At 44.5% G+C, this 27307-nt stretch overlaps 1 protein-coding gene across 1 annotated transcript; it reads right to left on the bottom strand.

Moving 5' to 3' along the window:
• Window positions 1–1104: 1104 nt before the first annotated feature.
• Window positions 1105–26868, bottom strand: dipk2ab (divergent protein kinase domain 2Ab). The gene is made up of 4 exons (XM_051410592.1): window positions 26383–26868; window positions 19436–20321; window positions 7506–7809; window positions 1105–3665 (listed from the first exon to the last, which is right to left on the bottom strand). The coding sequence occupies exons 2-4, from the start codon at window positions 20087–20089 to the stop codon at window positions 3319–3321; spliced, it is 1305 nt and encodes a 434-aa protein (XP_051266552.1). The 5' UTR covers window positions 20090–20321; window positions 26383–26868; the 3' UTR covers window positions 1105–3318.
• Window positions 26869–27307: the final 439 nt, after the last annotated feature.

Here is a 27307-nt window from a genome sequence, read left to right on the forward strand (position 1 = left end):
GTCTTTTTAAGTTTGAAAAAACAAAAAAAACTAAAACATTTCCACCTCCTTCCTCTCTGTGTCCAATGCATAAACTCCCCAGTGGCTGGCCCTTGAAATTGCCTCATGTTTATTTAAACTCAGGGCGGCAGTGGAGTGCCTGGTGCCCCATTCCTATTTTCTGTGGTGTTTTCTTATAGCCAACCAACCCCGGAGCCATTCATCAGCCGGGGCTAAGTGTAGCTACAGTGCAGAGGGCTAAACAGCACTTCACCACAATGAGTGTGACATCAACTCTCCACACAAACCAGTGGGTGTGTCAAAGAGAAGCACAATTACAGAGGAGACGGAGAAGGGAAGAGGTGGAGAAATGACCATGGAGAGAGAGAGGGAGACAAAAAAGAGACAAAAAGGAGAAGCAGAGAGTGTCAGTCATGTTGCTTCTAATTTTGGTTCTGGCTTGAGCGCTACTTTGTTCCACCACAGGCTTTTATGCTACGAGCATGAGCTGGCTCAAGACAGACAGAGGGAGACCAAAGAGCTTTTGAATTAGCAAAGACCACACTCACCAAAAATACCATACACACACGCACACACACACACACACACAGAAATAATAAGTAGGAAAAGAGTGTTGAAATAAAAAAAAAAATTCAAGTGGTGGTGAGTGTTGTTGCATGTGTGCCAGCATACAGTAATGTTTATCTTGTATGTTTTATAATTACAGCTCCTCTGAATGTCAGGCTTCAAAATTGTAATCTAATGTCCTTGTAAAAAAAACATTTCACACAAAATTCCACACAGCCACAGTAAACCGTTTCAAAAATGATCTCCCCAAATAAGGATAAAAGAGAAGGACTTGCATCCTAGTTGAGTGGAGAGCACAACAAAGGGAACTCGGGCTAGGATCCAAATTAGAGGAAAGATGAAGATATAAAAGATCAAAACCAAGGAGGAGGACTGAGAAAAAAAAGAACAGGAATTGGCAAACACTGACATCCAGCTGTGCCACAGTGAATCAAATTTTAAAAAGGCAATAGGAACTAAAGCCAAATCGCCTGTAACTTACACAGGAAATGATGAAAAGAAGATTGAGACAGAATCAAAGAGTCAACACAGCGGAAGTGAATATATCTATATATATATATTTATATATATATATATCTTCTTTTTATTTTAATATTTAAACCCACTAAAAGTTGTCAATACAACTTTTGAATGAAAGGCACAGGAAAAATCAGACAATGCTGATATAATACTCAAAAGAAAAATTACAGTACAAAAGTGGACAGTTAGTTACGCACGTACAAATCCCTCCAGGTTCAACATCCTCCAGACAGGGGAGACATATCTGACACAACAAAGAGGGGTTGGGGGGAGGAGGGCTATTTCAAAACCAGAAATCCATTCGCCAAACTTCTCTTTATTGCTTTTCCTGACTGACAAGGGTCACGTCAGTTCCCCGGGTCTTGCAAGAAGGCCAAAAAGCAACTGATGTGCTTTCTAGTTTCCCCGCAGATGGAGTGGCTCATATTTACTTGATTATTGACCGTGATACACATCACTCCTCTGGGCATTTAGCGTCTGATTCACAATATCAAGACAGACAACCTAAATAACAGATGGAGCCAGTCGTTTTAGAAAGGAAAAAAATTCATTTATGTAAGATCTCTCATAATCCGTTACCAAATGGGCCTATATTTGTGAATATGTTTTAATTTGTCGGTCCGCCAAGTGTAAAATCAACCCAACCTCTAAGTGGTGCTGAGTGTTTAAATATTCAACAGAAATTTCTGGGCTGCAAAATTTCTAAGTGCAGGTCAGAAGCCAGTTCTAGAGCAAAGAAGTAATTTAGGATATCTTCATTCCCTTTTTTATTTTCCTCCAACATTTACTCGATAGAGCTTACTGCACTCGACACTAGTGGGAGAAGTTTGACAATAGGATTCATTTATCAATTACAGACATTTTAAAGAGAATTTGGCACTGGAAGCCAATACTTTGCTGTTTTATTGTGTTTACAGTCCTCTTAAGAATCACCTCATCTCCCACTCTCATTTAGTCAACATATTTTTTTCACCTTGTTGGAAGAAAAACATGTCTGTGCCTATCTGTCTTCGTTTGTCAATCATATGGGAGACTTAAAGAAGAGATGCCCAATCTTTGAATTGCATACTTCTGGATTAGGTTTTTATTGGGAAAAGTCTTTATGCAGACCTGCCAGCTCATATAAGATTGTGTACACATTACGGTTCCTTTGGATAGCTCTAGTTGGGAACAACTGGAGGGAAAGGTGCTGTCATTCTGTACTGCTCAGGGTTCTTAATATTATATATAGCCTCTTTGGTATAGGCACATCTGCATCGAGGGACCACCACTGTCCAATTATTCCCTTCCTTTTCCTATGTGCAGCTGTCTCACTCTCTCTCGGTTTCCTATTAAAAAGGGGAAAGAAAAAAAAAAAACGCACATATAAAAAAAAAAAAAGATGATTGCCACAATCTTGGAACCTGGAAATCAAGTGATTGATTGGAGTAGTAGGAAATTAGACTTATATAGCCGTCAAGGGTTTTCTTTTTCTCCAGCGTGAAAACCAAAGCTCCAACCCCCTGCCTCTCCTCTCTACCTTCTGTAGTTTGGCCTTCCCTGCTGCCTGACAGCAGGAGATTCATGCTACCTTCGCCTTCCCTGCAGCCATTCTACAGAGAGAGAAAAAAAAGCCATGGCACAGCAAAATTGTAAACGCACCAATCTACTTAAATTCAGCCCTGAAAAAAAGAAAACACAAAAAACAAACAAAAAAACAAACGAGTTCCTGGGGGCAGAATGAAACCGGTGTTAAGATTCAATGTTATGAAACACAACAGTTCTGATAGATTGAGTAGTGACCGGGAGGACGAATGTGGTCAGGGCTGTGCGATGTTGTTGCTGCTGTTGTTGTTGCTTGGATGCTCTGGTTTGCGGTAGCCTGGGTCCAGTGAAGGACGCGTTTGCCAGAGCCCTTTCTCCCCCTCCCCACCCCGAGGGTGGCAGCCCACCCTGGGAGAGAAGAGGTTACCTCTATCCCCTCTCTATCCTGGTTCTAACTGGAATCTCTTAGCGCCACACTCCTTTTTTTTTACACAAGAGCACAGTCAGGTAAAAGCCAGAGCTTTAACAAATCTGCTTTGAAGTTTGATTCTTACACTTACTGATGCAAGACCTCTAACACTTTCCATCTCCAGTGCACAAAGGGGGAGCGAATGACATCATGTACAAGAACCAGGATCTCAAGAGTCCGGAGATAAAGAGTACAGGATCCAGTCTGTCAGTGCGTCAGGCTAACGCCGACTCCATTCATTACCTGGCCGTGGCAGAGGAGGAAGCGGCAGCTAGCTGCGTGAGGTATTCGCGCAGTTCCTTGGCCGCCTGGAAGCGGCCGTAACGCTTTTTGGGTTTGGTGCACTCGTCCAACAGGGCCTCGAGTTGTCCATCTTTGGCTATGTGGGCAGGGGGGTCGTGGAGGAGGCCTCCAGTGGTGCCCCGCCACGTAGCGTACCGCGACAGCAGGTTCTGGCACACGGCATAGTAGTTGTGGTCCACGGTGACCCTGGAGCAGAGGGAGTCCTTAGAGAAAGACAGGCAGGCCTCTCTGTCACACTCCTCAAAGCGGCTCTCGTACCACACGTCGTAGTTTTCTGGCTTGTCTGCGGGGAGACAGAGAGAGAGAGCGGGAGTGAGACACAGACACAGACACAGACACAGACACAGACACACACACACACACACACACACACACACACACACACACACACACACACACACACACACACACACACACACACACACACACACACACACACACACACACACACCGCAGTAAAAAACCTACCGATCATAAAAAATAGTCAATAATATTAATAGAGCTGTAGGTGCACAACATTCATTTCAAATGTATAAAAACATTTATTGGATTGTAAGCTTGTTTCTTACAACCTTCAGGAGGTGAATATGTAATAAGATCTTGCAAACGTTGTCTGATCAAAACTAAACAGTCAAAATGTCCAGGGACTATTACAAAGAAATACGCATTTATATTTAGTTTTTTGCATAAAGCTTGGGAGTTCCAACCAGTTCGAGCTTGCAGCTAACATTTTAGATGGCTTCCCTGTGGAGTAAAAAAAAATTGCTTTCACCAAGATAACTGTAAAAATGTTAACAACTATGGAAAATGTGTAGCATAACCAACTATTTGACTGCGTCTGATCATGAAGAATAACTATTTATTCAAGGTTAAAAAGTATTACCAGAGAAATGAACCTGACCAGACGCTGACAAGGCTGAGGTGCCACTTTTGACATCCCACGGGCACTAGCAGGAAATTCTTTTTCAAAGCACACAGCCAAACAACTCATCTACCGTTTCATTTGACAGAAATGAACCACTTTCCAGATTTATTGAGCAAATAAAATTCTTTCTCCAGCTCATTTCACGTTGCTTTTTCTCTTTAGAGGATTGTGCTGGGAAAGGAGGGAGCCAAGAAAATAACCTGGAATGATGAGAGAGCTATTGGTTTGTGCATTAAAAAGCAGATCAATAACATTGTGGGGGGGGGAATGGAAACACATAATCAGTGTATCAGCGCTGTAATGCACTTCTCCTCTGGCTCATCAGAACAACTCAATCAAACACCCAGCGCTGCCCTGTTAGCAAGGGGCCCCTGTGGCCCCCTGAAAGAGGAGGGGCACATCAACCTCAATCAGTGTGGGTGATGAAGATGGATCTGCCTGCGTATACGTGCCATGAGCGTGCGTGCACACACACACACACACACACACACACATATATATATATATAAAGATGGGAGCGTATAAGCAGCAAGGTGAGGTGAAAGCAATTAATGTTTCAGAGCTGGCCATGCATCACACCTTAGCGTTGATTGACAGATGGCATCAGGAGAGTGTCCTATTCTTGTTCACTCGCACTCGAACGGAGACACACACACACACACACACAGTAGTCAGACACAAAGCCTAAAAAGAACAAGATGGGAAGAGAAGGTTCATACTCAAGGACGAAGATGAGCACAGCAAAAAAACTACTTTGAGACTCAACTGAAGGCTGAAACAGGTCTGAGGCCTATTTACTAGCAGCACAATCCCCTCTGTTCCACTCTTACTGCAGGCCTGAGTGTAAAAAACACTCCAACATTTCCAAAGCAAACGAAATCATTTCCAATTCAAATGAGCGGGAGAGCGGTGGACGAGGGTAGGGCTGCCTATCCCTCTCTCATCTCCTGCGTATCCGGTACCTTCCATGTTAAGGAGCTCAGGTCGGACTTGTATACATTCACCTCACTCCCTCCTTCCCAGGGCTACATTGAGAAGGGACACTGGGCCTGAAATGCTTGTTAGCGTGGCCTTACTACTGGCATTCAAGAGTACGAGCTAGTTTTAACAATGCATGCCTGTGTTAGCGTGCATTATTGAATGTGAGAGAAAGAGAGAGACAGAGAAAGAGAGACTGTGAGTGTTTCAAGTGCTGTTGCAATGGTGTGTGTGTGTGTGTGTGTGTGTGTTTGTGCAAGCCAGCGAGCGACCGTGTCGGGAGAGAAGAGAATGAGAGTGAGTGAAGTGTGTGTTACATTAAACAGCATGTGTTTCCAAAAACCACTGGGGGTGAAACCATCCTCAAATGCTATAAACTCAATGATGGGGAATGGTTCCTTTCGCACCAGTGGACTGTGCAAACACATGACGCACGGCACCACTTGAGCACGGCGTGCGTTTTTATCTCCCCGAAAACCCCGGCGCATCAATATGGATGCCACTAACGAGTGGGTGGAACTGCGCGTGGCTTTCTGCGTGTTTGATTTGCAAATCAATTGGCCTCAGTTTAGACTGATGAGATTGGCACCGCGCACTTTAGCTGGCTTTCAATCTCAGGCTCTAATTGTAGGGATTGGATTCTCTGCTTGTGGAGCCTTGGGAGGTTACCGCGCCTATTTCCTACTGCTGTCCGACACATGGCCGTGACCTCGTAATGCTCATTACCGCCGTCATCCCTCTTTCTTCCTGCTGCGTCCCGGCACTTGGCACGCACAGACACACAAACAGATCCGACACACAAACATGCGAGAAGCACGTAAACATTCTTGAGGCTTAAACTCTGAATGGCCAGGGTAAGCAGCTTGAGTTGTCAAGCTCCAAATGTGTCAGCCAGACAAAGGCGGTCTCAACCTGGATTGTGCTTTGGGGCTACTGTGACAGGGTGGAAAATTGAAGCTACTGGCAATAAGGTGAATATATACACTTTTGAGCATGGTGCACACACAGATCCGACACACAAACCCCAACATAATCACACAGGAATTGAACTCGAGGGGAAAAACTACAGGGCATGTCAGAGTACCTTGACATGTTGTACATCTATTTGCGGTTTTCTGGTGTCAGATCTTGTAATTTGGCAAAGCGGCACTTTATCACAGGATAAATTCATCACAATACTTCCCCTCCAACCACGTACATACACACACTCCCTTTCACACGCATGCACACACACACACACACTCCCTTTCACACACACACACACACACACACACACACACACACACAAGTTCATATCTGTCACAGGGTACAATGGTGGAACCTCAGTACCTAACGACACAACAGTTTATCACTTTAATAGGATTTCTGCAGTAAGGGACAAATCTAAGAGCCTGGCTGGGTGGCCGTCCCTCTCTTTGAAGTAGCCCTGGGAAGGGGGACGGAGGGGTAGGAACCTGCCACACCGAGTGTGTGATGTATAGCTTTCTCTGTCCTTGTTATGAGGTTTATTCTGAGAGGCAAAAAAAAAAAAAAAAAAAAAACTAGGGCAGCGGAGATGGCTTGTTATCCAAAAGATCTATGCTTTGATGGGGACGAGCGTGTCGGAGGCAGAAGGGGTGCTGGAGGAGTGTATTCTTAGAAGAGAGGAGGCTTCGAGCATGTGCAGATTTGCCCACAGCCGCCTGTCTCTCGAGACCTTTCCTCGACCCTTCGTTGCTGCCTCATAAGCTACAGTTGGCAATTATAGTTCTGACATAAGAGTGCGCTGTTTTCTAGAGAACCCAAGCTGTGGTCAGTGTTTGAATCGCACTCTGGCTTTTGAGGAAGTCTGTGATGAACAGTTTGAGGACTGTGGAGGAACAACCACTGCATGACTAGACATGTTATGAATAAAATTAATGGTTAATTATCCCTTTTACAGTTTTAGAGAAGCAATCTTACAGTATAAAAAACACCTAACGACAGCTGCATAATTTGAGTGTGAAGTAGTTGAAGTGTTAATGTAAATACTATACTGTGCAAATAAACAGCATTTATCTTCTTATATAGCTCCAGAGCAAGTAATGCTTAAAGGCGTGACACACATGCATGTTTGCGAACAAAGAATTGTCATGGCAACTGGAGAAATGAGCTGCACTAGGCATAACTCGCAGACATATGGACATACACCCACGCACGGCGAGCGCATGTGTTCAGGTAATGATGGAAGCCACTACTCACTCTGCTTGATCAACCTTTTGTCTGCCACAAGAACATTCTCCGCGTCAACAACTATGACCTTCCCGTCGCGTGGGCCGACCGCAAAGTTGTCAAAGCTGACATCGAGCAGGTAGAGGGCAAACTCAAAGTCGTTGTTGGTGAGCTGCTCGGCGATGTCCATCAGCTGACGCGCCAAGTCTACCCTCTTCTCCCAGGGTGCGTTGTAGAAGCTCCACAGCTCCTCGCCCACGTAGTTGACAGCTACCATGCGCCCACATGCTCCCAGGTACTTGGCGAACGGCCACCCTTCGTCTGACGGAAAGCTCTGGGAAGGAGAAACAGATGAGACCACAAATGATTTAAAAACATAGATAAAAAGAGGTCAGGCTGTGTAATGTAGAGTTGGCTGGAAGAAAGACAGAAATACCCAACTGGCTTCCAAAAGCAGAGGCTAACAAATGAATGGTAAGAACCTTCACATTGTTAGAAAAAAAATTGTTAAACAGAAATCAGTTTCTCAATAAAGAGAGACAAAAGACAAAAATCCCAGATGCCAAACACAGAGTTGCCTTGTGCAGACTTGAGTAATGTTTGATACACAATTCTAAGCACAATAGTTGAAAATCTGCCAAAGGATCATATGAAACAGAGCCAGCACTGGGTATAATGGATTAAATTTAATAAAAGAAAAGAGCAGGTTTGTGTTAAAGCCCTACAGCTATGAGCTGATGTACGCTGCTGTACGCGGCTGTACTCAGTGCTTCCAGAGAACTGATAGGAGGTGATTTGTGGTAGCAGCAGTTAGCAGGAAAGCCTCATGTGTTGTGATGCAGCAGTGGGGCGATTTAAACTGCTGCATGACGTTGGCTAACCAAGTTAATGCAGTTTGGGCAAGCTGACAAGAAATCGCTGTGTATTACAGGTTAAAACTGATTAATAATAAAGTAATACCGTTAGTAAGAAGTGGTATCACGGCACAATACCCTAATCTCACTCCGATTTGCTCAACTTTATTGAGGTCAAACAAAAACAGGCACACATGCGCAATCATCTGCCATCAGTCAAGACAAGTGGTTCCGTCTGTGAAGGCGAACACACACAATCACAGACAACTTAAATGAGTGTGAAGCAGCTGCATAGATTGGCAAACGTGCACGGCTGCTAAGGGACTGGATTCTGTGTATCACTTTACTGCTTCCATCTCTCTTCATGAGCTCTTCATGAGCTCTAGTGTCTCACACTTTCCCTACATCACTTTCTTTTCTCCTGGTCCATTTCACTGCCACAGGCTGTCACAACGGGTGGACAAATTAATGGAAAATAATAGAATGAGATCCGCCCCCCCCCTTTTTTTTAGCAGCCCACACGAGTTCTGTGACACGTGATAAGCTTCCATATTTCACAATAAACCCCCCCTGCCATTGGCTTCTATCTTTTACAATAAACACCCGGCCATATGCTAGCTTAGTGATAGCCCACAGTTCCTATGTAACAAATCTCTCCTAGGCTGCTGGTTCTGGCAGGCAGCCGCCGCACAGACACAGAGAGAATCAGGAGTGCTCATGTTTCACAGGAGCGTCTGTAGCCCTCCCTTTCAGAAACCCAGTTGCATCGGAGATATGGCAGGGAATGCGCCATGTCACTGCAGGTAAGGTGTGAACTGCTATGACTGTTGCGTTTCACGTTACACTAGTGGTAATTCAATACTTCGCCAGCCTTCAATTTCTGTCGAAATGGAGGATTTTAAATATGCATGGCTGCCCTAACTTCCTTTAAACTTTAATGAAATACAAATTATTTAAAAACATACATTTAACCCCCCCTCCCCCTCCCGCCAGCCATGCAGCTGCTGTATCTCAAAGACAACAGCTGGACCCCTGCCACATAGAGACTGTGGCACTGAGTGGGGCGTATGTGACAAAGAAACCATGGTTCTGAGCGGATGACTATGCAGCGACTTGCAGGTTCACTAGTGCACCACTGACTAGTGTGGAGACATTTGTATCTTAGACGCTCCTCAAATTATGCTGTTCTTAAGTTCCTTTATTAGGCTATAAAGTGTATTGAAGGCCAAAGCATATGGACCCCCCCCACCCCCCCCCACTGTGCTATAGTAGAAGATGTATCAAGCTGAATTCAATTCTGAGTGAAGCTAAGGATACCTAGGGGTCATTGACTGGACAAACAACCTTGGAATAATCTCAAGGATGAAAAATCAAGATCTTGATGCAATAATTATGACTCAACTTTCTGCAATCTTATCAGAAACAGAGAGGCAGACTTTTACAGTCTATCACAGTCTGTTTTAGTGCTGTAAATCTACACCTTAGGCGTATCTCTTGTTCCCATCAGTTTTAAGAAACATCCACCACCAAGAGGGGAGGACAATGATAAGTTGCATGCAATGCAGTTTTGGTTGAGCCCATTTCCCTGAGGTGACCCAATCAATTGTGGGCCAGACAAAAGTCTGTCCAGGAAGCACTACTGGCTTCCAGCAGCCTGTCTGTCTGTCTGTGCTTGTCATGCTTAGACTTGGCAATGACTCACCCCAACTTTCCCCAAAACTCTTGGCTTAATAGCCTTCCTCCACATTTTCTGATAGAGCAATCTTGACAGGAATAGGAATCTGAGGAAGCAGACATGTCTCAAAAAGTGAAAAAAAAATCCAGCGGATGCTGGGAAACAAAAGATAATAGTGGGCTGAATGACCTCCCAAATACTGAGTCCTGGCTGGGAAGGAGACAATCCCAGACTACTGAAATGTTGCTAGCCAACAAGGCAATCCTACATGAGAGATTCTGGGATTAGAGACTAAACAGGCTAAATATCTAAAATGGCTTTCTAATTTCTGAAGTTGGTATGGAACGATTAGGTTGAAGCTGGATCAGTTGGTGGTACATCCCTATTAGGCCCGCTTCCCTTTGACCCAGATTCAAACCTCAGATCGTTTTATGTTACTGCAAATCTAAGCGGCTCTCGGCCTTGTTGACAAAACTTAGCATGCCCAGTGTTACGGCTAAACCTGCTTTGTAAAAACACCATCCTCCCTCTCTCACCCCTGCCAGGCGGATGGATGGTTGTGAGGGAGGGGTGGTGGTGGAGGTGGGGGGTGGGGTTCGATGGAGACAGCAAACAGAAGAGACAAACAGAGTGTCTTTCACTTCTCCGCTCCAGTGGACAGGAGGATAAAAACTGGCAAAGACCTGCCTGCTAAACACATCTCTCTCTTTGTTGTCAGGTTGCAGCCTGAATGGGAGCAAAAGTAGAGCGACGGCAGATGGGGGGGGATGGCTGATGGGAGGGAGGAGAAGGATGAATGCCCTAAGGCTACTTTCAGACACTGTCAACGACTGTTATGAGAACGCCTTCATGTCTGCCCGGCCCTCGTCCGCAGTTCTTAACATAGATGTCGCTCATTCACTTCTCTCGCTGACAGGCTCATTGCGCTGCATCAATTACCGGCTGTCTGACGACTCATACCTATGTGCCATCTTTATGAGCTTCCTATATTTAAGTTTCATATGCAAAGTCTGAAGGTGAGAACTACTGTACAGTGTAGGCAGGCACATGGGAGTGAACACCTGAGCTTTGGATTCACCTATTGCAGAGGTTGATAAATACTCCACGTGTCCCACCAATCATTCTCCCTTAGCGCTCTTTAAACGGTTACTCTGCAGAAGTCATTAAAGTCTGCAATGAGGCGTTGAGGGGGGGAATAAATTGGAAAGCCCAGCCTAATGTTACATCCACCGCACTATCTCCGAGCAGAAATGGGAGGTACTGTTATGTGTGTGCGCTTGTATGTGTGTGTACTGCACAGGTAGTGAATTTTACCAGTTCAATTCCCAATAATGTTATGCTATTGAAAAATGCTGACGGTGCAGAACTGCCAATGACACATCCCAGCGACTTTTACTGCTTTACAGCTCTTATCACTTTCTTGTTCATGTCATTGGATAAAAACCTTTTATGTCCTGCTTAGCAAAACCTTTAACTTGTAGAACTTTATGCCAAATCCTCTTCTTATTTTCTCAAAAAAAGAGAAAAAAAAAGAAAAAGAATTTCTTGCAGTGTTACAGAAATAATGAGGCCTGGCTCGAGAGACAATGAACACGAGGGTAGAAAACAGACCAAAACAGAATAGTCTCATTAAAGACGACCTCACAGTGACTTCTAGGCCCAAGTCTAACTAATCTAATCTTAAAGGTTGTGCCGGTGCCCGGTAGTAGCATTGACTGATGGGGGGGGGGGGGTTGTGTTTTCCACTCCCCTCCCTGTAATACTACAGACACACTGGCATCCTCTTGGGGGGAGATTGGAGTGGGCTGAAATGAAACAGGGCCACAGACAAATGGGAAGCCTCTGGAGAAGAGGATGAAACGAATGGAGCAAGAGGCACAGGAACACACACCTGCGTCCTGACATCTGCTGACAAAGGCATGCCCTTCTACTAGGCCACTCGGGGGAGGGCGTCGGCGTGTGCGTGTGTGTGTGTGTGTGTGTGTGTGTGTGTGTGTGTGTGAGAGAGTGAGAGAGTTCGAAAGAGGCTCTTTGTGCGTGTGTGTTTGTGTGTCTATGCGAAACTGTATCCAAGTGCATGTGAATGAGAACATGCAACGTGACCAGGGCTGATAACAACCTCTATTCAGGGGCCGAGTAAACATGAGCGGCTCCCAAGATATTGCCTTGGCTGGCCTGCAAAGAACACTGTTCAATCAAACACACACATACCGTATACATAGAGAGACGCACACACGCGCAAATACAGCGGGCACACAGAGCTGTGTGTTGCCTTCTTCCTGAAACCACAACTACTTAAGGCAAAAAGGAAATTAGTAGTTTGCCACAGAAGTGTTTCATGTGTGCAGCTTGTTAAAGCCCTGAGCAGGGTGTGGTAGAAATTCTCAACATTTTCTGTCCTCAACAAAACCCCAGCGCTTCATAGCAAACAAGTCAGGACAGGACTCGTCAGGAGTCCGGAGATCAAAAGGTACAGTTGAGGAAGCGTGGCGGACAGACGGATTCAGTCAGACAACAACAGCAAAAAAAAAAAAAAAACCCTCAACAACCCTGATGTTGCAAAGTGAACATTATTCAGCCCGTTTATCAAAGGGGCTTAGCGTTAAGAAGGAGTCACATCTGCTCTGCAAGGTTGGGGCTGCCAAGCTGGACTTAAAAAAAAAAAAAAAAAACATGTCGCTTTTCTGTGCAGCTCTCCCGTTGACCTTATGTGTCTGGAGGATGTGTGGCGAGCCCCGTCTGGCATTTTGCTGGCCATTTAAGTTTAAAATCCAGTTGCTTGGTCTCCGCAGCAAGAGCTCAGGCCCCACAGGGGAGCCAGCGCTAACTCCTCATCCTGGCACACATGGCGCTAGCCCTTTCTTCTCTTTTGCTCTCGTCTCCTGCTGCTGCTGCTGCTTCTTCTGCTAACCCTGCTTTTTCCCTCTCTCTTTGTTCCACCCCCAAAACCTGCAATACGGGGCAGTGATGCTGTCTGTTCCAGACATGGAAGCCAGGAAATGCCTAGTCAGAGCACCAAGCTGAGGAGAGAAAATCTGTGTCTGTCTGTAAAGGAGAAAGGATAGCAGGGAGAGACAGAGACTGTTAAGCGTATGTATCTGAATTTAGAATAGGCCCTGCCTCTTTCTTTACCAGACATGCAGTTCAAAGAGTGCAAAGTCACAGTGTGTAGAGCTGGCAGCAGTCTTGGGAAACAGGAATATCACTGAATGAAGAAGACTGAAACTAGAAAGGACTGCTGGTTGTGCGCGCTTGTGTGTGCATGTGCATGTTTGTAGAAGTCAGAGTCAATGAGAAAGTAAGAGGTCAAAACACTGAACTCCAATAAGAAATAAAAACTCAGAGGTCAGGTAGATGGATCGGGTAAGACCACGTACAGCCAGCAAGTGCAGCGCAGAAGGAAAGAGCATGCACATGATTCAGTGAGCATCGTCGAGTAGTGATAGAAATGGGTTAGCTAGGTCTGAGTTCTGCAGGCCTCTGCTCTGTAGAGAGAGAGAGAGAGAGAGAGAATGAGAGCAGGATGAGGAATGGGAGCACAGGACAGTGCAGCTCGGGGCTGCTAACACTCCGCCGCTAGCTGATAGCTGAAACCCTTTGCCGACCTGAACCCGAGCCACAGCGCACAGAGCCACCTCATAAATCCCCTCCACTGGAAGACGAGGAATGTATTAAGTCATAGGCAGTGGTGTTGACTCAGTCTAGGTGGTATTGCCGCCCACACGGCCGGGGAGGAACCCAAGTGAAGCTTGGCCTGAGACCTGAGGGCTGTGGGTTTGAGGCCTACATCAAGGGTTGTGTATTTCAGACCAGGCTCCAATTATCCCGGGGGCAGCCGGGCGGTGTTGTGAGTAGGGAGACTGCTGTCACTGACCCTGCACTCTAACCTCTCTGCAGAAGAAGGGCAAACACGGAGAGAATTTCCCCTACAAGGAGCAATTACGTATCTCACATGGCAGAAAAGACGTCAACTAACATAATAAGAGCTGCCAGCCCATGAGGGACTTATGACTTCACATCTAGACTACCAGTAAGGAGTTTGATTAAATAACAGTTGTTTTTTTATTGAAGATGCTACAGTATATCCCTGACCGCTCACATTTTCTCTGAGAGGAACTAGGTACCTGCTTTAATGCAGTGGATGATTTTATTACTGCGGGCAAACTGATGGGCTAAAAAGCATATTCTTTCTCTAACGTTAGGCTCGACGCTCTCCAGGGGATACGGCAGCACAGTAAAACAGCCACTCGTTACTGATCCATATTGGCCGTCTTAAGGGGCCCAGGGAGAGTTTTGAATGGGGTTAGACTCTCCAGCGTTGCAGGACTGCATCTTCAGGAGCTGGGCATAACGTAGGTTGGGGTTCAGGCTGTAACAGTAGGAAGCTAAGGGGAGTGGGGGGGGGAATCTAAAAAAGGAGCTGGTGGGTGGGATGAGTGTGGGGGGGGTTCCCAGCCACAGGCATTTACCTAACCAAACACAGCTGTCATGCATGTGTGTGTATATATGTGTGTGTGTGTTTGGAGAGAGGGGAGAAGGAGAAAGGGGATTATGGTAACACAAGCAGTCTGGCTCATTCAAATGGGGGAAAACACCACAAGGCTCTGGCTTGTACAACACAAACTCGCTCACACAAACCCTCCACTCCTCTCCTCCTCCTTCTCTTCTCCCCTTTCCACCAGGGCCTCCATCCAGCGAGGGCAGCCAAAAGAGGGGAGTCGGGTCCAGATAACTCCCTGTCTTATCCTAACAGGATTCAGTCTGTACACAAAGGCCTATAAGAATAATGAAAGGGGGTTTGGGAGCACTTGAAGCAGGGTTAAGCGGCGTACACAGCCTCCTCTCTTATGTGCTAAGAGCGTCACAATCCCCCCAGACCCAAAAACAAAGGTTCTAATCACAGACTAGCAACTTAAATACCATTTACCGGTGGACCTTAGCCACTGAGCCGGCCTTAGAGACAGAAGGCTCTCACTTAAGCCGGGATAGCATGCAGTGTTTGTGATTACATGAAAAGAAATAAATAAAACTAAAAACCAAACAGGCTTTGATCCTCTTTGTAAAGAGGCATGACCCAGAATGCCAGACCATAAGATTGTAGTTTTTCGTGCAAAGAGTCTACATTTCCTTTGTGCATCCTTTGCCTAATCATGTGGATAATAGAGTTACTTTTAATGTGCATCGATCAGCCAAAACATTATGACCACTGACTGGTGAAGTGAACAACACTTATGACCACCTGGCACCTGTCAGTGGGTGGGATATATTAGGCAGCACGTAAACATTTAGTCCTCAAAGTTGATGTGTTAGAAGCAGAAAAAATGGGCAGCGAGAGGATTTGAGCGACTGTGACAAGGGCCAAATTGTGATGGCCAGACAACTGCAGCTCTTATGGGGTGTTCCCAGTCTGCAGAGGTCAGTACCTATCAAAAGTGGTCCAAGGAAGGAAAAGGCTTTGGCTGATCGGTGTACATTATTGTATAAATGTTGTACCACTTCATCTATCTTAGCTTGCAAAACCAGCATTTCCCACTTGAAATACAACATAACCACAAACTACCTACAGTATATAGCCTCTGACACAGTGTCAGAAAAGACAATAATCAACCTTCATAAAAGATTTACAGCAGGGCTGTTTCACTGTTCCCATTCTGCTTTTCCCATGTATATTTCATGCACCATACAGTAACAATAATTGCTTTTGTGTTACAGATGAGGTGGTATGTCAAAATAATTTCTTTGCAATAATGACTTTTTTTTTAGCTTTATTGATAAATTGAAGACATAGCTTAACACTGTCATTTTTTCAATTAAACAGTTTTAAGGTTATCTGCCAAATAGCTGGTGTAGGCAGGTTGCACATCGGCTCATGATCTGATGCATTTAAATGCATTTTCGTTATTAAAAATAAATCAAGGTTCAGTAGGTCACAGTTGAGGTACCAACTTTACCTCCGCTTGCGCCAGGAAAAACCCTGAATTTATACCATTTACTTTGGCTTACTTTCCCGAAGTGGATGAGCATCGTAATAGATTATGCAGAGCCTCATTAAATCAACAGCATAGCAAAGAGGCACCCCCCAACCCCCATTTTAAAAAATTCAAATATGCTGCTAGTGTGTTTGCTCAAAGCCCTATGAATGTTTACTTTCACATTTGCGTTAAAATGCTGCTGTCAAAAATCTTGGGAGGAATACGAGATAAGGTCATCCATCTAATCTCTCTCTTCTGTCTCTTCTCCGATTTAGTATCAATGTCAGATGTCTGTGTTCTGGGAAAAAACAGACAGTGTTCGGTGAGAGGCTCATGCCTTCTGACGAGTGTGTCTCTGTGTCAGGTGAGGGCGGGGTGTTGAAAGAGGAAGTGACTCTGTGAAAGGTGGGTAGAGACGGTAAAACAAAGAGGGAGAGGGGTGTCTGGGAGTGCAAAGCTTTGAGTCTAGAGGAGATGACTGAGTTAACCCCACAGGCCTGTCACATCCTATTCTCAGCTTCACTGAGCAAGACAGGGCTGAGGACCAAAAAGGGTGCGAGCGCAGTCACATGCTCCTGGCTAGCTCACCAAGCTTAATGATTTGGAAGGGAGGACTAGGCCAAATCGGACTAATTTAAGGTTGGGCCAGATGCACTCCATCAAACACAACCATCACCTGATGAATCAGTGAGTCATCTAGCCATAGGGAAAGAAGCCAAGGATGGCAAACAAGATTCTAGCCGGCAAAAACGGGAAGAATTTATTACCCGCTTTTTATGCAAACCAAGTTATTGTCGAATAAGAGGTAAAATTAAACAGCATCATGTAATTTCTCTGGTTGGCAAAGAGGCAACCCCTTGACACAAGTAGATTTATCACAGAAACAGAGAAGCGTTTCCAGGCCAACTCTTCTGTGAAACTAAACTTAAGAGGAAATAAGAGAGAAAACAGATGAAGTTGCATAAGGTGCCTCTCACAGCACAAGGATTTTCTTGTTTGGCTGTCGTCATTTTGTCTTCCAAAAATATTTATTCCCCAAAGCCAAATTGTCTTCCACGTGACAGAGGAGAGGGGGTGGTGTGTGTGTGTGTGTGTGTGTGTGTGTGTGTGTGGTATTTGTGTGCGCGTGTTCGCTTGTGTACCGCAGAGCACACAGAAAACGCATTGTTGGCCAGACCCAAAACAACACAGCAGATTGTTTCCCACTGACAAAGAAGGTCTGGTTTCTTATAGTGAAACAGGGCCGATTTACTGCCTGTGGCTTCAAAAAGACTGGAAACAGAAGCCATTCTAAAGAGAGAGAGAAAGAGAGAGAGAGTGCAGCTCACTGAGTAGACAGCAGAAATGTTATTGGCATTATTCAACTGTATAAAGCCAGAGGAAAGAGATAGAGAAAAACCACAAAACCACAACACTGGCAACCAACGACAGTAGGGAATCATTTACACTAAATATAGCAAACTTAAATTATACACTGAGTGATAATGGCCTCTCCAACTTCGTGCAGAGACAACCATGCAAAATGAAGCGTTGCTCTAGGCCTGACAAGCAGCCGGAGTGATAAATAGTCGAAATAAGGCTCAGGTTTCATTAAATAACTGGTCATGAAACTCAGCCCACATTCCTCTACCTTTTGTTAAAACCAGTCCCTAACGCAGTAGCAACAACCTCCGGGAAAAAAAGGAGACCAAGGTGTTGTAGTGCACCATGTATCCTGTTCAATCTCTATAGAGACACCATTAATTCTTTATGGTCTACTGCTGCCCAACCTTGTGTATAGGGTCTCTCTGCAATTTTTCTCCTCATCTTTTGAGTTCAGTGATGCCGACGGAACAGTCAGGGCACTCAGGATCTGTGAATCTCTGAGATGTCTGGCACATTTCTTTGTATATCATCCATCCACAAAAGCCTCGCTCACCATCTGTTACCTGGCCTGGTGCACACACGCAGACCCTACGATTCCTTCTTATGCCTGCAGGTCACAAGTTCAGGGTGAGATAACAAATTTAAGAGTCTCTGTAAACATGCAAAGGCTACACGGAGCAGAGAGTGAAGAGAGCTGTGGACAATGCATGATGTGTAGCTGTGTGCAAGATAAGGATGGCGGGGGTGATTCACCGAGCCTCTGAACTGGGGCATAATGGCATTAAAAACACTGATGGGAATTAATCTGGCTGGAATTTGTGGAGCGTACACGAGCGGGCAGGGAAATATAGGGGGGTGGGGGTGGGGGTGTGTGTGACACAGATAGAAGAAAGACGTACTAAGAGAGAAAAGAGGAGAAAGGAACAAGGGGACAAGGCAAGCGACCACACATGGCTAATCAGATTTTATAGATTGACTGGACTAAAAGGCTGATCTGGCCTTTTGTCCTCCGAAAGGCCTGGAGGTGTGCAGCCCTATGTGTGGCAGGGGGGGCTGGAGGTCAGCGTAAGTTATTGAATGTCTACACGGCCCATGACCATTGTTGTTCTGTCCCCTCACGAGACACAGTCAATGCCTGATTGAAATTGAAATTGATTGGTTGCTTGTAAATCAGTGACAAAAAAGGATGGGGGCCGTGCTCACATGATATACAGTGTGGCTGCTTTGACATGCAGTATGACGTTTTCACAGGCACCATTTTGATTTTATCAGCATGTACCATTTGTTAATGAACTCAATGTCAAATTAAAGATTTCTAATGTTGTTTCACAATGTTATTACACTAAATGCATTAAAAATAGTGTTTATTTTGAAACACATTTCAACTCAGTCTTATTTTTTGTATTGCAATGCTGACATAATTACATAGGTCAAAAACTTTTTTTCGGAAGACTGGCGAAGGAATATTTAGGATACCACTTAGCAGCCTTACAAATGCCATCTCCCACAAATGACGAGAATCCAGTGGACATAGACATATATTAAAATTAAAAACAACTTGGGCCATTTACAGATGCACCCTTGAATAATTCAAAACTGCCCTACATATAGTGTTAAATATGCAGTATTGCCGCCAGCCAAAATCTCTCATCTTTTGGGAGGCCACCGCTTTTAAACCCGTCTCTATTCTAAGCAGAGACATATTCGTGCTCCAGATAGCGGACGTGTAGCCTAGAGTTTCGGGAGGGTGTAATGGCTTGTCTCAGATCTATGGGAGAGGAAGGAAAAGGAGGATTCCCACCCTGTAATTTACTGGGGGCTTTGTGGGCCAACACCCTGGCTTGCTTTGTGCTGATGCTCTTATCCTTTTTGTAGCAAAGGTAATCCAGAAACTGTGGCTTATCAACTACTCCCAAAACACCTGGTGCCACAGATCAGCTGGCACACATCTCTTTATCAAGATGCAATATTTTCTTCAAAAGACTGTAATAATCAAACATCACTCAAGAAAAAATAACCTTAAAAGCCTCAAATGGTATCACACACAAATTGCCTGTCCTGAAAACACACAACTTTGAAAAAAAGACACAGTACCTGTAGTACGAGCGGTTCCGGGTTGAATGCCAAGGTCATGAGCAGCTGCATTCTCTCTGTGTCCTTGAGGTTCTTTAGCAGGAAGCTGCCTGAGTCTTTGGTCTCGGCGTACCTGCGGACCACGCGGTCCAGCAGCCTCTGAGAGGGGCAGTGCACCAGGTCTGACCAGCCCTCCACCACCTCTGGAGTGAGCAGACGAACGTCGCCATTGATCCGGGCAAATTCAGTCTTGTACATTGCCTGGATGAGGTCACAGCGCGGCCTGCCTGTGGCCCTCTTGCAGATTTTCTGGTCTATCTCGGCCAACTCCTGGTTGGAGCCGAGCCGTTTGAGCACCACGCGTCGGGTGCCCTCCCTGGGCTCGCCGTACTGGGCAAAGTAAACATTCTTGACATTGAAAACATCTAGGAATCGTAGGCGACCCCAGGTCTCAAAGGAAACTTGCCCGTTCATGAATTTACGGCACCAGCTGGTGCCAAAGCAGGCGGGACACTTGTTGAGGTTGATGAAGCGTCTGTCAGTGAGCTCATTCTTCTGGAAGGAGGCGAACAGGTTGTGGGTGTTCATCAACAAGATGACAAACAGTCCCACCACCAGCAAGAGCTTCAGACAGCGGTACAGGCGGCCAAGTTTGAGAGGCAGGAAGCGCAGCATGATGGGGACGGGGCAGGGGCGGGGATTCTTGAGGGATAGGGAGGAGGAGAGGTATTGAGATGATCGTCAGGGAGCGAACCTCAATGCCTCTCCGTCATGGTGTACTGGGGTAGCTTCTAAAGCGGCAGGCAGGGGCGAGGTTGGCACAGCTGCCCCGTGCCAGTCTCTGGCAGGGGCCAGTGAGTCATGTTCTCCCTTCTTGGTGTTTGTGTGCAACGGCGAGCCAGCAGGCCTGAAATCAAGCAAAGAAAGAGAGAGAGGGGAACTCATTACATCAGGGCAAATAAAAAAAAAGCAACATTTGATAACACCGAAATTGGCCCTTTTGGTCATGCATAACAAGTGAAGGGAGTTTATTTAATTTTTCTTCTGCAGGGGCTACAACCTGAACACCTGAGTCCTAACATGTGATACCTCCTATATAACAAAGAAGCACTTTCTCTGGCATATGAGATTGTCTCACAAATTTGAATTGCTTGGGTCATTTGAGAGATTTCATTACTTTTTGAGCAGAAATTAGATGGCCCACAGCCAATGCAATAAACCTGCCTGTGCCTGTTTGAGATTTTTCTCTTTGGGAAATCATTTCTTATATACTCCCCAAACATAAGAAAGATAAATAAAAGTATGGAAAAGGGGAAAATAAAGTGTCAGTGATCAAATTAAGAGGAAATGTACAACATCCTCTCCTAGTATAAATAAAATGTGCTGCACTCCGCGGATGATTCCTTGGAGGACCTCCCTCTGTAGCTACAGAAGTATCCATCACTTTTCCTCCGATGCACAGCAAAATAACATGCTGTCTGCATACCTCAAGTTATACCAAGCTCAGAAACCTTGATATTTTTCTTCTCACTTCAAATGGAGAAATCTCACTGCATTGTAAAGAGAGTCACGCTGTGCGTAGTTTAACCTTTGATCAGAGTTGCCCTGCTTCGTTTTAATCGCGCTTTGAAGTTGTTTCTTTGAAAATGGCTGGTGTCACTAAAATAAAGTCTGTGGTTGGGGGGGAATCTGTGAATACCTCCATTAGCTAAATCGATGTCAGCAGAGAAGGGAATAGTAAGAACCAAGCATGGACGAAAGAGACAACAATCTGGGCTCACACTACGAGAACAAAGCTCTCAGAAGCCCCCCCCCTCCAAGTCTGGCCATGATGAAGCCATGTTAGACCCCCCAATCAGCTTTTTAGCAATGAGTAAGTCTTATAAGTCGCTTTAAAAAAAGACAATGACTCAGGCCATGCAAATTAGCCATCCTCAATTAGAGCTCATTAGGACATGCCTATTAGGACAGCCGACTTGAGAGGGCATGGCTAACGAGCAGACACACTAGTGTGATTAGTGTGCATGTCGATGGGTTCCTTGCATTTTGCTTTCAGATCGAAGTGGCTGAGATTTGGAAAAGACATGGGGGCTCGAGGCAGCCAAGAGAGCAGCGGTTTGCGAGAGATGTGCAGCTGTGGAGTGTCAGATAAGAAGCTGAATACACTAGTTCTTACCTCACACCTCTGTCTGAAAATACCTCAAGCAGATCAGGCCAACATCACTAATGTAAAAATAGACCATATCCAAACAGACAGCTGCACTAAATAATTCTTTTTTAAGGAAAATAAAAATATTATTCATGCATTGTTTTCTATTCTTGCTGCAAATATAAAAGTCTAAGCAATGTGACTAAACAGTGAGCAGTGTACCATAAATGAGACGGGGATAATGAGAGTGACTTACTTTACATCACTTAAATAGAAGCAATCCTAAATCATTTTTAAAATCAATTAAACCAACTAAACCAAATAGCCACTCTAAATCTTAAATGGCAATGTTTCACAATTTCCCAAGACATGGGGCAGCATCTATTTATTTATTTTATGATAATAATGAAGCACAAAGAAAATGGCAATGGCAATTTGAAGCTTTTACGAATTAATCATTAGTGGACGCTGTTTGAATGTACCACTTTAGGCTCGCATTAACCTGCGAAATCTCAGAAGCAAAACTGTCCTTCAGTCTGAAACAGCATTTCATTGGGCAATTTTAACAAAGAACCTGTAGGTCCATGTTGAGCCGACTTAAAAAAAAATGCCTCTGGTGCGATAAATAACCAAATAAATGGGAAATCTAACTGGGAAAGAAAGATGCATTGGTACACGGTAAGCAAAGAAACAAAGTCTGTATGACTAACAATAACAATTTCAAGTGAGTCAAAAGGATGTGTGCCTTGTGCCTTCTACTACAGGGAGCGAGAAGAAACTGATTGCTTGAGGGGAAAACTAAAATATCCCATTGCTATAAGATGTTGATTCAAGTGCCATTTAGCATTTGACACAGGCAGTCAAGGCACAGACGTGGCTGCGAGATCTTGGGAGCAGATATGACATATAACTAGGATCAGTAAGAGGCTCAAAGAGGACAAAATACAACCTCTGCCAGGCCGAGAAGATGATCACCTCTTCACCCCTGAGAGAAAACGACAGAAACAGGGCAAGCTGGAACAAGCCCCGAACAAGGCATGGACACAGCAGAGTAATGAGATGCACGAGCTGGCACAGGCAGGATGCATAGCTTCCCCCTGTTCTCCAGAGAAAGTCTCGGGCCTCAATTACCTACAGAGCGTTACCTGGATTATGTCAATAGCCGTACTAATTGCTGGAGTGAAAGGATAAGATACAGGCTGCATTTTCATTCTGTTAACGAGATACAACCAAAAGGTGTTAGAATACTTTAAAATGTTGACAATGAAATGCACGAACCTGCCACCGAGGGCTTATCCTTGATCCTGTACTTTTGTTAAGCAAGAAGCAGGAGAGTATAAGAATTGAAATGCTACTAGATTAGGAGTTTTTATAGTGCTGCTACACACAGTAATACAGTAACTGTGTGAATGAGACCAAAACATTCAGCTTTATTGGAAGGATGGCATGGTCATTTAAGAGGGGGATATTTTTCCCTGGTAATTACCCCCACTAAATTGCTTCTTGTGAATTGTACACCTGCAAAAACATTTATTTAACTCCCTCACTGTCTATTGCCGTATGCCACCCCATGGCTGAGAGTTATTTAATAGGATGTGCAGAGAAGTATAGAGTTCTATGGCAAGGTTGCCTACTCAGGTTTTTGACAAGGGTAAAGTTCACTTAAAGCTATAATCACAGCCAGATGCTTTGTATTCTAACAGATGTTACCCACCGGAATAGAGGGGCAGTGAAATTTAAAGCAGTGTTTTCTTTTAGACGAACCTCATTGTGCCCACAGAAAACTCTGTTTTAAATTAGACCCCCCCCGCATTCCTCCCCCCATGTTGCCTCTGCTCCTTCTGCACTCTTGCAAGAAGGAGGGATGCACAATACCAAGAGGAAACCCTATTTAGAATAAGCACCAAATTACCTCTCATCATACACAGCCACTGCCAAAACTGGGGTAAGAAAGTTTTTCAGCGTACTCAGTCTACAAAGTACTGCGGTGAGCGCTTCGAAAGAGAGGCAAAGAAAAGAGGGCAAATCAAAGGATGCCTGACTCCTCATGCATGGGAGATGAGTCTCGCATTCAAAATGTTCCAAGTTTGGCAGATGTTAAGAGCCGCAAAACGGCTCATTACTGGGACAGAAAAGGCGCAAGATGAAGCAATAGGCCCCATGTTGGCTTAAAACAGAATGACAAAGGTCGAGACAGAAGAAGATGACATCGTAATATCCTAATATATCAACTTTTATTAAATTTAGATTTTGACAGAATAACCCAGATAAGAAAGAAGGAAGTTGAAAAGGAAATTTTCCTTCTTGAATAATCTTTTCCACAGCTCATTGTGTAAAACTGGTTTCAGATAATAGTGTACGAGGGCAAGGCTACTTTCGGGCTAACCCATTTCCTCCACTGCACCTGAGGCTAAACTTCATTATGATATAATGAAGTCAAGCCACACATGAACATGCCTGATTAATTCCACTGGAAATGCAAAAGAGAGTGCGAAGAGGAAGTGGTGAAAGAAACTGGAATACAGTGGAGGAGTTGGGGGGGGGGGTGGAGAGAGAAACAGAGAGAGGAAAGACAAAACCGATGTATAGCTACTGGACAGCAAGGTGAGAGAAACGTATTGCTCTTGTGATGAAGATGAATGGAAAGAGATCACTTGAATACAGAGTAGCAGTTCTCCACCTCTAAATGGACGCGCACACACACACAAACACACACGAATGTGTCTACCCCCGGAGACCACTGGCATTACCACCAAGCCCTACTCAAAGCTCGGAAAAAGCCTCCTCTGAACCACCCCCCTCATCCATTGCAATGTGCGGCTCTAGCTGGAGAGAGGAACTACTGTTGCCAAGGTTATCGACTGGGGGAGTCAATAATGTTTGATCACAAAAACATTCAGCCAAAGCCGAAACGCCTCAGTACAGCAACCACGTAGACAGTGATGGATAGATACAAATGACAGTAACATTCGAATGCCTAATGGAAAATTGAGTCCTCAGAATATAAGCACCAATTAGCAGCATCCCCACATGAACATTAGTCCATTCATCTCTGGCCCAAAGCAAAATGCTAGAGGTTTTAATGAGAATATCAATGGTATCTGCTTTGCGCCAAACTGCCGCAGCTGTTTGGAAGTACACACTTGAACTGGGGGAGACTTGCTCTGGATTCTTCAACTCATAGCAGGTTTGTTTTGTTTCATTTAAACAGCTGCACATTTTCACGAGCCAGCACCACTCTGCAGAAGTTTGAAAAGTTGTCACACATTTAAATCTCATGTTAATGCTATTGCAAAACAAACGTGTCCTCTCAGTGAAGATAGGACTGAACTGATGAAAACAAGCTATCAAAACAAGCTTCAGTTGAAACAAATGGAAAATATGTTCGGAGTTGGTGTGTGTGTGTGTGTGTGTGTTGTGAGGAGGCGGGGGATTAAATTGATTGCCTGACAGACATTTATTATTTCATCTAAGGTCATTCCTTACGTAGCTCCATCTGCCGTAGAAGTTGCTTTAACCAAGAATGATTTGTTGAGTTTTGGAGGTCAAAAACAAAAATATACTGCTCCAGTGGGAGCTTTTAGGCTACAATTACAAGACGTTGCCCTGCTGAGCGCTGAGAAACATTCAAATCAACCACCAGCAGAACGTCTTAAGTGTATCGGTCTATTTTCATTGTTCCCTTGTCGACTAACCTTGCAGAAAGGCTCCACAATTAGTCTCCCGATATGGAAAAATTAATTCTAAGCAGCCCATTCTATTCATTAGACTGCAAACAGAAATTCCTTAGGACTGATTAAAAAGCCTTTTTCTGGACCAAAGCGTACGACTGTTTGGGGTGAATGTTTTTTTCCCTTAAAAGAAATCAAGGGTGGAAGTTTGCAAACAGTGCACAAATCTCAGAAATCTCATGGTCGACTCAATTGAGTTATTACTGCAAATTACGCTTTTTCATGTTCAATGCCTGAGCCTTGTCTAGTCTGATGGGCCAATGGCTCAACCTGCCGTTAGCTCACGCCAACAAGGAAGACAAATACATAGCAAATCAATCCAAATCACGTTGGCCAAGTGGAAACCTGTTGAGGTACACTGTTTATGAGTAATCAAAAACTGCAGTGCCAAGTGAACGGGGAAGCAATGCAAAAGCCTTGTTGGACTTTCAGTGAGCAGATCTTAAATGTGAATTGTGCCTAAAGGGGGAATAAATACTGCTTTAACTTAAGTCTACATCTTAAATAACAAAAAGGAATATATATATATAGATTAACAAAAAAAAAAAAAAAAAAAAGGGACAATACGTTTTCACCTATCATATTATGCACACCTGTCTGGCTGTACAGGCTGTGCATGATGACACCCTCACTGCAGCTTGTGCTTATATACAATATTCTGTATTTCGACATGAGGTTGCGGGTTATGTACCCAAAAGATGGGCAGGACTGATAAATAACGGAAAGATAAAAATAATTCCGCTCTGTACTAACAAGAATGACAACACCACAGGCTCTATTGGAAATATTACAGTTCGGCGGATGCGGGCATCTGATAAGAGTTTGTTGCTAGAAAAAAAAGAAAACAAACTTGTCCTCTAGTGTTTTATCTAATCGGTTAATCATTTCTAAGTGTCAAGCATCCTAACACATACTGAAAACTGTTATTACTTCTAGCTTTATTCCCCTTTATTAAGTCAAGGCTCCAATAAATAAGAGTAAACAGCAACTCCTTTAAATTCAACACTGTGCCAATACCCGTTATTAAAAAGACTCGGCTCCATGTGAGCACGGGCTGCAAAAGAGGAGGACAAAACTGTGAAACAAACCTGTGACTTTTTTTTTTTCCTCTCCTCTCCGGGTCTGTAGTAGGGAATTGCTTAGCGCTCAGTTGATATCATTCTTCAAAGTTGCGGCCACTTACGAGGCGTGCGACGGACACTTTAAATCACCGCCGACAATATCTAGAGCAAAAGCAGCTTCCCTTCAAAGCTCGACGGAGATCTCTATCATGCAAACTCGCCCGGGCTTCCCATGTCTAGCTCCTGGGGTATCTTAGCTCAGCTAGCCTGCTAGCTGGCAGAAATAAACAGTTGGGATATCGAGTCTTAACTCTTCATATACCGGCTCTTTCCGACCGGACGACGCGGTCCTCTTCACAACAGACAACGGCGTCCGTGTCGTGCGTTAACGTCCATATCTGTCCGCGTACCATGAGTCCCTTTGTGGTCACCAAATTGCCCTCTTTTCTTCTTCTCTCTGGCAGCAGCTCACTCCTCTCCAACACCACAATGGGTTCTGTTTCGACTCTTTTCAACACCAGCCTCTTTGCAGTTTACGACACCCGCTGTCTGTTTACGGCCGCGGTTGCTAAGCGATTGTTCTAATATTGTCATGTCTGAAACGCCGCCCCCGGTGCTAAGTTTGCCCAAAATGTCTATTTTTTAACCAGCTTAAAAACAATCTCTTAATGGAGAATAGTAGTATAATATGAAATTAAAACGTTCACCTGGACGCTAGTTAATGTGATCGGAAATAAATGCTGACATTTGGGGATTAATATATTTTGTTTTTCTTTATCAGACGACATAATTCAATTGAAAGTTTAGATTTATCTATACACCATCAACTGTGTCTGCCATAGGATTAACGGGATTAATTCAACCTTCTTAAATTCAGTGTTTAATTTTGCGGCCAAGGGGCAAACCACATGTATCTAGGCTTTTTCTTAAATGAATGTTATTATAATTATTC

Source organism: Dicentrarchus labrax, unplaced genomic scaffold (assembly GCF_905237075.1).
Source record: "Dicentrarchus labrax unplaced genomic scaffold, dlabrax2021, whole genome shotgun sequence".
In the NCBI taxonomy this organism is placed as follows: Eukaryota; Metazoa; Chordata; class Actinopteri; family Moronidae; genus Dicentrarchus; species Dicentrarchus labrax.

Coding starts and splice junctions, on each gene's coding strand:
- dipk2ab (XM_051410592.1), bottom strand. CDS start 20,089: ATGCTGCGCTTCCTGCCTCTCAAACTTGGCCGCCTGTACCGCTGTCTG. Junction 7,810..19,435: donor CGGAACCGCTCGTACTACAG/GTACTGTGTCTT, acceptor TCTCCTTCCCAG/AGCTTTCCGTCAGACGAAGG. Junction 3,666..7,505: donor CAAAAGGTTGATCAAGCAGA/GTGAGTAGTGGC, acceptor GTCTCCCCGCAG/ACAAGCCAGAAAACTACGAC.